The sequence below is a fragment of the Stegostoma tigrinum genome, chromosome 17, assembly GCF_030684315.1.
Source record: "Stegostoma tigrinum isolate sSteTig4 chromosome 17, sSteTig4.hap1, whole genome shotgun sequence".
Classification (NCBI taxonomy): domain Eukaryota; kingdom Metazoa; phylum Chordata; class Chondrichthyes; order Orectolobiformes; family Stegostomatidae; genus Stegostoma; species Stegostoma tigrinum.
This window is the reverse complement of record NC_081370.1, coordinates 43,934,973-43,948,343: the sequence shown is the minus strand read 5'-3', so window position 1 is coordinate 43,948,343 and position 13,371 is coordinate 43,934,973. Positions and strand designations below refer to the sequence as shown.

Here is a 13,371-nt window from a genome sequence, read left to right as displayed (position 1 = left end):
CAGCACAAGTGATCAAAAGCTAAAGCCCACAATAAGGTGCATCCCTTAGCAAGGCTTTATTCAGTCATTTGCCAATGTTCTGAAGTGTGCCTCTACTTTATTCTTGGAGATGTCAGCACAATTTAACTCACAACTTAACCTCTGTACCAAAAAGGCAGTTCTTTTATATTACATTGGACCTGACGGAGTTAATTGTTATATTTAATGTTAATCTGATCAACGGCATCACCCACTTCTCATTTCGAACAATCCTAACTTATTAAAATAATCATTCCCAGTAAATGGAAAGATTTTCTACATAAATCTTGGTTGACACAATCATTTGCTTGCTTTAACTTATGGCAGTTCCCAACGTCTTCTGCAGCAACTGAAATTTTTGTTTTGATACTGCACTCTATGGTGAGTACTGGAATACATGAAACAAAAAACAAATGAAGTATTGTGCGCCGGTAGCAACATCTACGCTGTGATGTGCTGATGCATTGTTTATTTTCTAAAGAATTTCTGAAGGAGGATCTAGGCCCGAAACATCTGCCTTCCAGCTCCTCTGATGCTGCGAGGCCTGCTGTATTCATCCAGCTCTACACCCTGTTATCTTGCTTTGTTCATTTTGTTTGAAAGACCAAGTTTAACCTGAAACTAGGCACTGGGTCCGTGGTAGTGGATGGGGTGTGGGGTGTGTGCATGTGTGTGGGGAGACGCAGTCAGGAAGGATAATCATTAAGCAGAGCAAGAATCTATGCACTCAGTAAATGAACATAAACCAATTACATAAAATGCAAAATGTTCAATTCAGGGTTTCTCATCAATTGCAGTATGGAGATCCACAAAGCACGCACACTGATGGGGAATAACTCTCAACAACTTCTCTCTGTTCTCATGAGGAGTCCCATGTTGTCAGTTTCAACAAAGAAAGTTTCAGAAAATGCAGACAATACTGTTGTCATTATTATAGAAAATTTGTGACCTGGACATCAAAAATCATTAGGATTTGCTCGGCGTCAGGGCGGGGTACAACCCAAATTGTGTACTAATGTCCAGTTTAATCAAACCACAGGTGCTCAAATATGAAAAGCAATGCTTGAAAGAGTTGTAGAATTAGACACTTTCAAAGGACAACTAGATATATACTAAAAGAGAACTCAGCATGAAGTATGGGGAAAACTACGAAGGAGTGGGACTAAATTAATAGTACTTTCAAAAGGTAGGCACAAGCACGACAGAGCAAATGGTTTCCTTCTGTGTTGTAAGATTCTAAGATTTTATGAATTCCTACAACTTCTAATTTAATTTCCATAGTTGTGGGCCTGATCAGTTTCTAGCAGGGAATCTAAAAATTACCGCCTCTTAAACGAGCACTTGAGCTGGATGGAAGAAATGGCAAAATGAAGCGGGGAAACAAGAACCCTTTATTCTAAGTATTTTGTTACCGGAATGTAGGAAAAACTGACAAGGCCACAATATCATCTTAGCTGCCTTAGGTGGGATTGATCAGGCTTTTTCTTCATTTGTACCCATGCTCCACCTTCCCTCCTTTCAAAGCAAGCTTCAGCAAGTGTCCAGAGTCAACAACAGACTGTGTCATTGGTTAACATATGAACCAGTGTCTAACCTCACTGAATGAGACAGCTCAGGGACAAACATTGGTGAGATGAAGCAAGTTAATTCAACAGTATGAAAAACTAGAAAATTTTCTTGCCTTTTCTTCCATAATTTGCATTTGACTTGGTAAAGGTAGCTTGTTGCAAAGCTGCTGGTCAGCACCTTCCTTCTTGCTGGAATCAGCAATGATGGTGGTTGGGTGACTGTTTACAAAACCATTGACTTTTTGTGTTCCACAGACACGATCAGTTGTTTCAGTGAGCATCTCAGTTTCATCATGAGCCAAGTGATTAAGTTTGCTTTTGTGCTTGTCTTTCTTCTCCCACATCATTTTAACTTGGAAATCATCATCACTATCCACTTCATCCTTTGGAAAGTACTTGGCCATTGCTTTGTTGAAGCACCTTTCTACAGCTCGCGCCATTTGGGTATACTCTAAATATGTCAGTTTGGTAGGAAAGATTAAATTAAATTAAAAATTGTAAGTGAGTTATCTAAAATCAAGATCTTGAAAATAAAACTAAAAACAGTAAAATTTCTCTAACAGATCTGACAGATCTACTCCAAAACCTTAAATTTCTCTAACAGAACCCAATGTTTTACATCAAATAAAAACTTAAAAAGGTGTAAAATGAACTAATATGCTAAAGCATGAAGTAGAAATCTGTTTATACATAATAACCTGGAACAGTTTGTTCAATATACCATGTCAAAAATTAATCTTAATATACTTAGAGTCTTTTGATATTTGCAATATATTGTGCCTCAGGCAAATGCAAAACCAATACATTCTCATGTCCCATTCTGTTCAACATATTTTAAAGTTCATAACTGTAACAATTATAGTATGTCTGTTTTGGAGTGAAATGAAGGTGTTATCATAACTTGATCCGGAGGAAAACTGAGTCCAGAGGATGTTCACAAGAATGATCCCAGGAACCAAAGGCTTAACACGAGGAATCTTTGAGGACTTTAGGTTTATATTCAACCTTCGGAGTTTAGAAGGATGAGGGGGTATTTAATTGAAACTTGCAGAATACTGAAAAGCCTGGATAGAGTGGGCATTGGGAAGATGTTTCCATTAGCAGGAGAGACTAGGACCCAAGGGCACAACCTTACAGTAAAGGGAAGATCCTTTGAAATGGAGCAAGGAGAAACTTTTTCAGCCAAACTGAATCTATGGATTCACTGCCACAGAAGGTTGTGGAAGCCAGGTCATTGAGTATACTTAAGACAGAGATAGATAGGTTCTTGACTTTTAAAGAGGAGTAAAGGTTATGGGGAGAAGGTGGGAGAATGGGGTTGAGAAACTTAATCAGTTGGAATAATGGTGTGAATAACTCAATTTCTGCTTCAAATTCTTATGGTGTAAGCCATGTCTATTCAGGGGTTCAAGGAAGTACGTCACTGACCTTTTCCTTCACATATGGCTAAATCACTGAGCATCTAGATTAAACATGGACTGTCGCAAAGCATTACACCACCAACCACTTGGTATAAAGGAAATCAAAGTAGGAAGAGGTACTGACTCAGGTTAGCTAAGAATTTAAAGCATCATTTTACATGATCAGGTATCAAACTAACCATTTCCTTTCCCATTGTACTGTTCACAGTTGTCAAACATAAGCCTAAAATCTGATTCAAACGCCCATTTACTGCTGTACTTCTTTTTGCTTAGCTTATTTTCAATGGTTGAGAGATCCATTGGTTCCTATAAATAGGAGAATGAATAAATAGAAATAAGCATTACCGCTGCAATGACAATGAGAATCATGGCACTAGAGATCTGTCAGAGATAAGGAAAATATTATACTTCTAAAAGGCAAAATTTAGTCAACCATTACTTGCCACCATATTGCCATTAAACAGAGTGATATGTTCAGTAACTTGTACTGGTTAAGCAATGACTATCAATTAAAATTAATCAGCATATCTTTAGGCATTGGTCGTTGAAGGGAAACAGGAGATATGGCAGCTTTTTCATGAAAAATCGTTCAAGACAGGGGAATCATACCACATTCTAGTTGAATACATGCTTCAGTTTTTGCGACAAATTGTTAACCTACTAAAGCTGTATTATTAAATATTCTAACAGATTTAAGAGCATTTATTATTGCCTAGAAATATAATGTAGGCCCAATACTTGAAGTAAAGCATATTTAAGTATGGATAAGGGGCAATCAGTCTCTACAACATTATTTTGCTGTACATATTTACAACACCTTATTTAGATAGTTTTCAGCACCTTGTGATTTTAACTCTACAAACACTCCTGAATTGACACCAAGAAAAAGCTCTCATTCAATTAGTCTTTTCTAAGTTATTCAATCATTGCAATCTAAAGTTCTGTCACTTTTTAAACAGTCATACACTATACTGAATGTCACCTCCCCGTTGCAATAAATTTTGCGAATCTCACAGACTACCTTCAAGTCTTTTACATTTTGTAACCAAGGAAGATTTATATTAAAAAAAAATTATTTGAAACTGGACTTCAAAATAAATTCACAGCAGATTTTAGTTGCTAAAACTGACAGAATCAAAGTAATTTCAAAAGATTAATAACCTCTAACATCCAATTAAATCATTCACACTTTTTAATGTTCCTTTTATCCCAAATGCTACTGAGCATATTTGAAGTAATCAGAATCACTTTAAATAACGTCAGTTTTAAACTTTAAATTTCTCTTAGTCATAATCTTCAGTAAAATTCACATGGCTGACCCGATGCAGGAAAACAGGAAACAATCAAGGTAACAGCTAATAATTTTAAAAAATCTTTTACTCTGACTTACCTCAATGATTTTGTGGTAACCAGGTGCATAGGATTCATCCACCGGTTCATTAAAGGGCCAGGAATCCTTGTGACCTTTTACAGTATCTAACACTGTCAACAACAACAAAAATGTCCACTGATCAAAGCATGTACATGTATTGCAAACTGAAAGTACAACTACCAGCACTGTACCAAGATCACAGAAAGTAGCTGTGAATCCATTAAAAAGTACTCAAGCATGAACATTAGAACATAGAACATAACAGCACAGGCCCGGCCCTTCGGCCCTCGATATTGTGCCGACCTGCCATGCCGATCTCAAGCTCATCTAACCTACACTATTCCATGTACGTCCATATGCTTATCTATAGAATGTACATTACAAAAACAGGTCAATCATTCAACTGATCCATGTTTATGCCCATGCTCCATGCCAGTCTCTTACCATCTATATTTATCTAATCCCATTGGCATATCCTCTCACTGAGGTTGGTTAGCTCAGTTGGTTGGATGACTACTTTTCAATGCAGAGTGGTGCCAAGCATACGGGTTCAATTCCCGCTTTGGTTGAGGCCAACATCAAGGCCATGCCTTCTCAACCTTATTTGTTTTCTGAAGTTTGGTAAAGCTCAGGTTAAATTCACCACTAGATGTCTGTCTCCATTATGAGAGCAGCTTGCTCTCCTCTAGGATTATAGTGACTTCCATGTGTACCCTCCTCCCATTCCTATCCCTCTCATGAGCTTGTCTGGTTTCCGCTTGAATCTATCTGTTGCTTCTGAAGAAAGTCTTAACACAGTTAGGATTCAAATAAGGTCTTACTTAAAATGGAAGCCTCTGCTATTATTAGTATATCTTTTTCACAACATAGAGATACGAGTTGTTTAAGTACATAGTGTAAAGTCCTGACACAGTAGAAACATGGACAAACGTTACGATGCCCACAGATACTATAGAAATATCAATGTTGAAAAACATACTAACTAAAAACCAAAAGAACTGCGGATGCTGTAAATCAGGAACAAAAACAGAAGTTTCTGGGACAGCTCAGCAGGTCTGTCAGCATCTGTGAAGAAAAAATCAGACATTTTGGGTCTGGTGACCCTTCCTCAGAACTGATGGTAGCTGAAAAAATATAGTTCGTATGCAGAAAATAGTGAGTGGTTGGGATCGGGAGTAAACGATACGATACAGCCTAAAGAGAAAGAAGAACAGTTGAACAAATGTTATGATTTGACAAATGCCATAAAAACATACTGTTGAAAAATATACAAACCTTTGTACATTGAAACATACTCTTCATCGTCTGCATAATGCCTGAAATTAAACAAAATTGTATTAATGTAAACAAGGAGGGAAGTTCTGGTATTATGAAAATCCCTACATTTACCAAAAGAATAAATTTACAGATTACTCCACCCCTTTGCTAAACTTTCCAAGTGAAGGTAGGTGATTGTACAATAGATAATTGCTTTGCAACTAGGAGTCTATGGGAGTTTTCCCTCTTTGTCAGGGAGCATCTCATACAGACTTAGTTCAGGGGCTCACCATGTGAGAGAATCACAAGGAATTGTTTATATCCTACTCATTTTCATGTTTCTTTCAATTTATTACACTACTTTCTTGAACATGGCAACTGCAATTAGGGTATCTACCTTCAGTTATTACCAGCCTGCCATGATTTTCCAGCAAGGTGGCTATTTCCATATAGCAGTCAGCAAATTTATGCTGGTAATCTACTCAAACCAAGCATAACAAAATGAAATCATCTCCTTGACTACTGGTGGGAGAACAAGCCAGAGCAGGATCCCGAGCTGATTTTTCATGCCTGTTACCGATGGGTTCTGGCTGAGATCAGGAAATTCAGCACAGTGCAGGGACAGAACCAAGTCTCTTCCTAGTCAAAATCTGCCTGTATCACAAAAGGTTGATTCCATCCAACACACCACCATGGAGTTATTGAAGAAAACAGAAAACTCAAAAAGTAAAGCAGGTAATTGGAATGATACTAAATTAAAGTCTAAATAATTACAGTGAGACTAAATTAAAAAATCAGCAGTTAAAATGAAACTAAATTAAAATGCAAACACATCAGATATACAATTGTCACCTACACAACACAACTGAAAACTTCTTACATTTCAGGCCTTTTCTTAATAGGTTCCTCATTTTTAGCTGGAGAAGATGCTTTAGGATTACAGTTTCTCTTCAAGGTACTTTTCACATAGGACATTTGTCTCTCTTCTCGTAATTGACGACGTCTTGCCCGTTCTGTTTTCAGTGAAGGACAGAAACAAAGTAAACCTACTAATAAAAGCTTCTATTTCAATGCTTTGCAAAAACTTTTGTGAACAAGTTTTCAAGACGTATTGCAAGTGAGGCATTTGTTGCTTGCCTCTCGTTCTTGAGCTGACTGGCTTGCCTGCTGTTTCAAATTGCAGTGAAGATTCAAATACATTGCTGTAGGTCTGGAGTCACATATATGCCAGACCATTTTTTTGTCTAACAGACATTAGAGAACCAGACAGGCTCTTACAATAAATTGATAGTTTTCACGAAAACTGTCACTAGTTTTATATTCCAGATTTTGAATATTTTCTAAATCAACCTATTCAGGGATGTTATTACATACCTCTGGAGAAGATGGGACTTTTTGAGCCATGGCTTCCTGGCTCAGGAAGTAGGAAAACTACTATTACACTTTTGCCATAACATTGCAAGTTGGAAACAGACAATTAAATGAAACGACAGTGTCATCAAAAGGTGCAAGTAAAGTTTCACCAGCAAGAAACTGAGCACTGATGTTCTCCATCCAAAGGGAAAGGAACTGTCATTGTGCAGCACTTTCACTAATGAAAGTAAGTGAAAAAGAGGTAACTTCGGTGTTCTTTACATGGCTAAATGCTTCCACGTGCCTAATTTGCCCCTATTACAACTCAACTGAAGGCTGTGTAAGGTTCACTATCATTTGGCATTCCTCAGATTCTAAAGCAGCCCACAACCACATCAATATGCAGCAAAACCTGGGCAATGTGCATGCCAGAGCTGACAAGTGGCACCTAACATTCACTCTACATAATACCAGACAACAAACACCTCCAACTAACCATCCCTGATTTTAACATTCAATAGCATGGCAATTACTGAATCCTTACCGTTAATCAGACTGTAAACTGGACCTGCCAAATAAGTATTGTGTCAACAACAGCAGATGAGAGACTGTAAATTCTACATTTTGTATCTCACTTCTGCCTCTCCAGCATCAACAAAGCACACATTAGAAATGAAATACAGTAGGATATTTCTTTCATTCACACGTCTAGATGGGTGCAGCATTAACAACTCAGGAAGCTAGGCACAATCCACTTAATTGGCATCCATCTTTAACACCGACTCCTTCCACTGACAAATAGTTGGAGTAGTGTAAAGTACTTTAGCAGTACTTAAAAAAATCTACATCTTCCACCGCCTAGAAGAACAAGGGCAGCACATGCATGGGAACACCATCACCTGTGAGATTCCACCCATGTTGCACATCCCAACTTATAGTTGAACCACTTCTTCACTGTCTATGGGTCATAATCCTGAAACACACTTTCCAAGAGCACCACGGTGCAAATACAACCCCACACAAGGATTGCAACCAATAGCTCCTCAAAGTACACAGCTGCTTCAGGGTTCTGTGCATGGTGATTGATGCCAGCACACCAAGTGCAGCCATGACTTCTTGTTCCTGCAGTTGCTGCCGTAGAGAGACCTCAGAGGGCTAGACAACCAAGAAGAAAGTTAGAATGTACACTGACTGTTACAGCTCAAGGCAGCAATTCACTACTATCTTGTCAATGGCAACCGATGCTGGCCAAACCAGCAGTGCCCACATCACATGAACAAATAAAGAAAAGGTCTGAGGGAATTTATCTGTGAGAGAAACATGAAGCTTCCCAATAGAAATACAAATAAAGGACTAAATTAACTAGGTTGCACATAATACCATTTGCATACTTACAAACAAATCAGCATGCTTAGTTCAATCTTCAGCATTTATAAGACATCTTTAACATTGATATCGCAAGATTCTTTATCTTCACCAGAGTTGTTGATCAAGAGGTTAAAATATCACACACTTTACAGAGGGTTTTACATCTTAAATATGTTACAGTATTCATCTAATATTTTACAAAATGTTGTTTTTCCTCCCCAGAAAATATTTCTTAGATGGCTTATTTTGCTTTACCTTTCAGATAAAAATACCATGAGGGAGCCAACATAGCTTATGAGGAGGAGATTGGTGAATATTTTGAAACTGAATATCTTTGAGATAACTTTGTTTACATGGTGACTCAGTCATGTCAATTATTTAGAATACAACAATTTAATGTTAATTGTGCAAGTTGCTGTAGTGCATTCCTCATTTTACAGACTTATTTCATTCAGATGTTGCTGACAAAATAATTGTAAAGTGTGTTATAATGTCATTGCCATGGATTTCATTGGTCTGTACCTTTTGGTGTCTCATAAGCAATGGCAGCAGACGCCACTACAAGTAAGCACTCTCTGCCAGTCATCACTAGAAAAACCTCCCAGTGACCTAGCGCAAGCAGGGCGAAACAACAGTTATTTCACTGCACATCCCCCTCCACCTCACCCCAAACTTCTGTTGTACAAAAGAGGCCCTTAAGAGATCAGGTACATAATTCTTTGAAGTTTGCATCATATACAGAAAGGGTGATTAGGGCAATTTAGAATGCTTGCCTTCACTGCTCACATCTTTGAATATAGAGTTAGGACATCATGTTGAGGTTGTACAGGACATTGGTGAGACCTCTTCTGGTGTACTGTGTGTAGTTCTGCTCACCCCGCTATAGGAAGGATATTCTTAAGCTGGAGAAGGTTCAGAAGAAATTTACAAGGATGTTGCCAGGTATGCAAGGCTTGAGTTATAAGGACAGACTGGATAGGCTGGGAATTTTTCACTAGAGCTTAGGAGATTGAAGAAAATGTCAGAAGAATCATTTGAACATTGTGCAAACTGGCTGAACGTCTTTTGAGGAATGTGTTTATTAGCGTGAATTTACTCATTTTTCTTCTATTAAACTGATAAAGGTGGCTTGAAAATAATGCTCAGAGTACATGTTTCAGGCATGTCAGTAAGTTGCACAGTGCAGCACAGTGCACGTAGTTACCTTTCAAATAAAAAGGTCTTAAATTCTAGATGGAGGAAATGTGTCCACTTTGACCTATAAAAGGAGCATTCCAAATGATTTACCTATCATACTTAATCAAAACAAAATTACCAGGCAGTGAAGAAAGCCAATGGCATGCTGGCCTTCACAAAAAGACGAATTGAGTAGAGGAGCGAAGAGGTCCTTCTGCAGCTGTACAGGGCCCTGGTGAGACTGCATCTGGAGTACTGTGTGGGGCTTTGGTCTCCAAATTTGAGGAAGGACATTCTTGCTATTGAGGGACTGCAGCATATATTCACGAGGTTAATTCCCGGAATGGCGGGGCTATCATATGTTGAAAGATTGGAGCGACTGGGCTTGTATACACTTGAGTTCAGAAGGACGAGAGGGGATCTGATTGAGACATAAGATTATTAAGGGATTGGACACTCTGGAGGCAGGAAGCATGATTCCGCTGATGGGTGAGTCCAGAACCAGAGGACACAGTTTAAAAATAAGGGGTGGGCCATTTAGAATAGAGTTGAGGAAAAACTTCTTCACCCAGAGAGTGGTGGATATATGGAATGCTCTGCCCCAGAAGGCAGTGGAGGCCAAGTCTCTGGATACTTTCAAGAAAGAGATGGATAGAGCTCTTAAAGACAGTGGAATCAAGGGTTATGGGGATAAGGCAGGAACAGGATACTGATTGTGGATGATCAGCCATGATCATAATGAATGGTGGTGCTGGCTCGAAGGGCTGAATGGCTTACTCCTGCACCTACTGTCTATTGTCTACCACATAGAAATTATCTAGGTCTTAACGCTTACCTTGTCGGGCAAGAATTTTTCCTTCTTCCTCAATACGCTTAATTTCTTGTGGTGTATAAAGCCTCTGTGCTGCAAGGTAAAATCCATCTTTCACACCCTTTTCACCCAGTTGACCAAATAGGGTTTGCCTCTGCTTCAAAACAGAAGACGTCTAGTCGTTCAAAGTGACTTTGGTCAAAAATCATGCAATATCAGACTCAGTTAGAAAACCCTCTTAAATTACATCAGTATGTTATAAGCAAATACAACTAACTTGTAGCTCTCACAATTTTAATTCGCTGTTCTATTTTCTGAGGTGAGAGTGTACTTTGTGTGTTGTCTCACTTGTATATGGTTACAATGCACAACATTCAGAATATTTTGATACTGTAAACATGACACTTGCACCAGCACAAGCCTGACAGACCTATCCCTAAAATATCTTTCAGGGAGGTAAATGTCACAAAACTCTGAACGGTTAAGAAGAGAGCAGAAAGAGTGCTGAATGAAAGCTCCTGAATTCAATCAAGCTCTTTGGGAAAGGATACAAGCACAAATTCTGGTGGTGGCTGAGTCAACAGAAAATTGGAGAGCTAGTCTTTCCAGGGTTGCCCTCACAGTCAGACACAAGCAGAATCTAGCTGATAATAACAGCCTTGACATAGCTTCTAGTTCATTGCTTTGTCCACTTTCTTGATTATATGTTTTAAAAAGACAATGAGAATAAAACAAAGATAACTTACAAGTTCTTCCTGCTGAGTACGTTTCACAAGGAGACGATCAGAGGCTCTGCGAGGAGCAATTTCTGCATACTTCTTCTGCAACTGCTTCTCCTGTGAAAGGAACAAAACTGAAGTGTGTCACAATGTATGATAACTTCTAGATTATTCCAGAGTGCAACAAATTAGCAAACACTCATCAAGGAGGACAGAGGGGCAGAGTGGAACATTAACTGATTTTGTTTAAATGTGCAAGTATTTTCCAATTAAAAAAAAATTCGCACGTAGCATAGTTAACTTTATCCAATGTACTTTAGGATAAAGACTGCATGTGTAGACTGGTCTCATTGTAATTCTGCACTAGTTAGTACTGTAATAATTCCTCAGTTCCAACTCTGTTGCTTTGAGCCTTCTGCTTACCAATTTTTGCTACCCAGCTGTAAACATAAAATCAATATACAATATCGAAGGATGGACAAAATGTATGGCTTTTACATCTTTGTACCACGGGCCAGTTATTCCCTATCTTCTAGCTCCACTTTGGTTGAAGGCCGCATTTAGTGTAAAAAAAAAATGACGTGATCAAAATTGCCAGTATGCATTGCTGTGCATGATCAACCCATGAATAAAAACATAACTGTTTTACACTAATTTTTTGCTTGATTCCAAATTTAAAAAGAAAGCAGCTAATTTATTAAAATAAACCATGAAATAATAATTTGCAGATTAGCAAAATCAACTGTTGAGAGCTGGAAATACAAGCCTAGGACAACTTAAATTTACACAGATTATAGAGTAAACTGGTTTGAATTCTAATCTCTAATTTGTTGTCTTGGATAAAGAGTATAAAGTTGCCTCTACATTAGCGTTCAACAGCTGGGTGAAGGGGATGGGCACATGTAAATCATTATGCAGCTGGCAGCTACGTCAAAAGAAAAGTACATGGTCGGAAGGCTTTCAAAACGAAAAATTTGGTCTTGCCACTGACAGGCTTGTAAGCCATCACATCACTCCGCCACCTACATTGTATAATGTGAAATTAACTTCCCAACAATAAGAATTACTGCTTGTTCTCTCTTCTTAACTGACCTTCTGTACAATCAGATTGCTGATTTCAGGAATAAAGTTCTCAGTCAAAATTTTGTATAGCTTTCGCTCTTTTGAACATTGGCTCTCTCTAAAACCATCAGCAAGACGTTGCCACTCTTCCAAAGTGTGACACACAAGAGACCAAGTACTCCATTCTTCTAGGTGCATCATCGTTGAAGAATCTACAGTAAGAAATTAAATACAGAAGGAGTGGATTTTTCATAGCACCAGGACTTCACGTGAATTCTGAAGCGCTAACAAAGAAAGATTAAATGTATCCCCTTCCAAATCATCATTATAGATGAAAATACTCTGTTGACCTACTCTGTTGCAAGAAATACCTTGTGTAACATTTCACTTCTCCAGTAACTATGAGGGTATGTAATTTATGGGGTGCAGACCAAAGCTACAGTGGAAATGTCTTTAACTGGCTTTGGAATGACAAACATACACAAATTTTGGTGGTTCAATCCTTCCCTCCAATCTGGAAGCACCTCAAAAAAGGGACAGCATGTATTTAGGGAAGCTAAAAGAATATTAAAAGTTACAGCGAGGGAGGTGAAATACAAAAGCAGGGAAGTCATGCTTCAGTAACTGGGGCAATGATAGCAGTGCTGATTCTAATGCATCCCCTTGTACCCCTTGCTGTGCAGGCCTCCAAGGTGAGTGCCTTGCAGTGGTTTTCATGCATCAGCACACTGATCACTGTGCATGGGCCCTCCCAGAGACTGTGCATCTTTGAGGGATAGTCACTGGTGAGACCACATCTGGAGTACTATGCACAGCACTGGTCATCTAGTTGAAGCAAGAGTGTAAATGCATTGGAAGTAGTTCAGGAAAGATCTACAATACATGAGTGGGTTTCCTTAGGAGGAAAGTTTGGGGAAAACTTGATCTTAGGAGGAAAGGCATGCATTCACTGTGAGTTTAGAAGAGTAACAGGCAAGTTAATTGAAACATATAACATCCCAGGGGTCTTGCCAAGCGGATGTGGAATTGATTTTTCTTTTTATGGGAGACTCACAAACTATGGGGTGTTCATTTCAAACAGATTTCTCTCAAAGGGTTTCAAATCTTTGCAAGTCTCTTCCTAAAAAGGTAGTGGTAGCAGAGTCCTTGAATATGATTAAGGCAGAGTTGGAAAAAAATCTTGTAAATCAAGACGGTAACAGGTGATCAGTAGTAGGCAGGAATGTGGGTTTAAGGTTACAATCAG

The 13,371-nt window shown here is 38.6% G+C and overlaps 1 protein-coding gene across 3 annotated transcripts in view; it reads right to left on the bottom strand.

Annotated features, from left to right (window-relative positions):
• LOC125459334 (chromatin remodeling regulator CECR2-like) overlaps positions 1–13,371 on the bottom strand; it is a 69,796-nt gene that overhangs the window by 18,139 nt on the left and 38,286 nt on the right. For 2 of the 3 annotated variants that reach the window (XM_059652125.1, XM_059652127.1), the window contains exons 7-14: positions 12,156–12,337; positions 11,091–11,180; positions 10,369–10,501; positions 6,517–6,649; positions 5,655–5,695; positions 4,398–4,489; positions 3,187–3,313; positions 1,700–2,037 (exon numbers count right to left, since the gene is read on the bottom strand). In XM_059652125.1, the coding sequence (XP_059508108.1) occupies positions 1,700–2,037; positions 3,187–3,313; positions 4,398–4,489; positions 5,655–5,695; positions 6,517–6,649; positions 10,369–10,501; positions 11,091–11,180; positions 12,156–12,337 (1,136 nt within the window). The remainder of the gene's footprint in view (positions 1–1,699; positions 2,038–3,186; positions 3,314–4,397; positions 4,490–5,654; positions 5,696–6,516; positions 6,650–10,368; positions 10,502–11,090; positions 11,181–12,155; positions 12,338–13,371) is intronic. The other variant, XM_059652126.1, reaches the window with a different exon arrangement.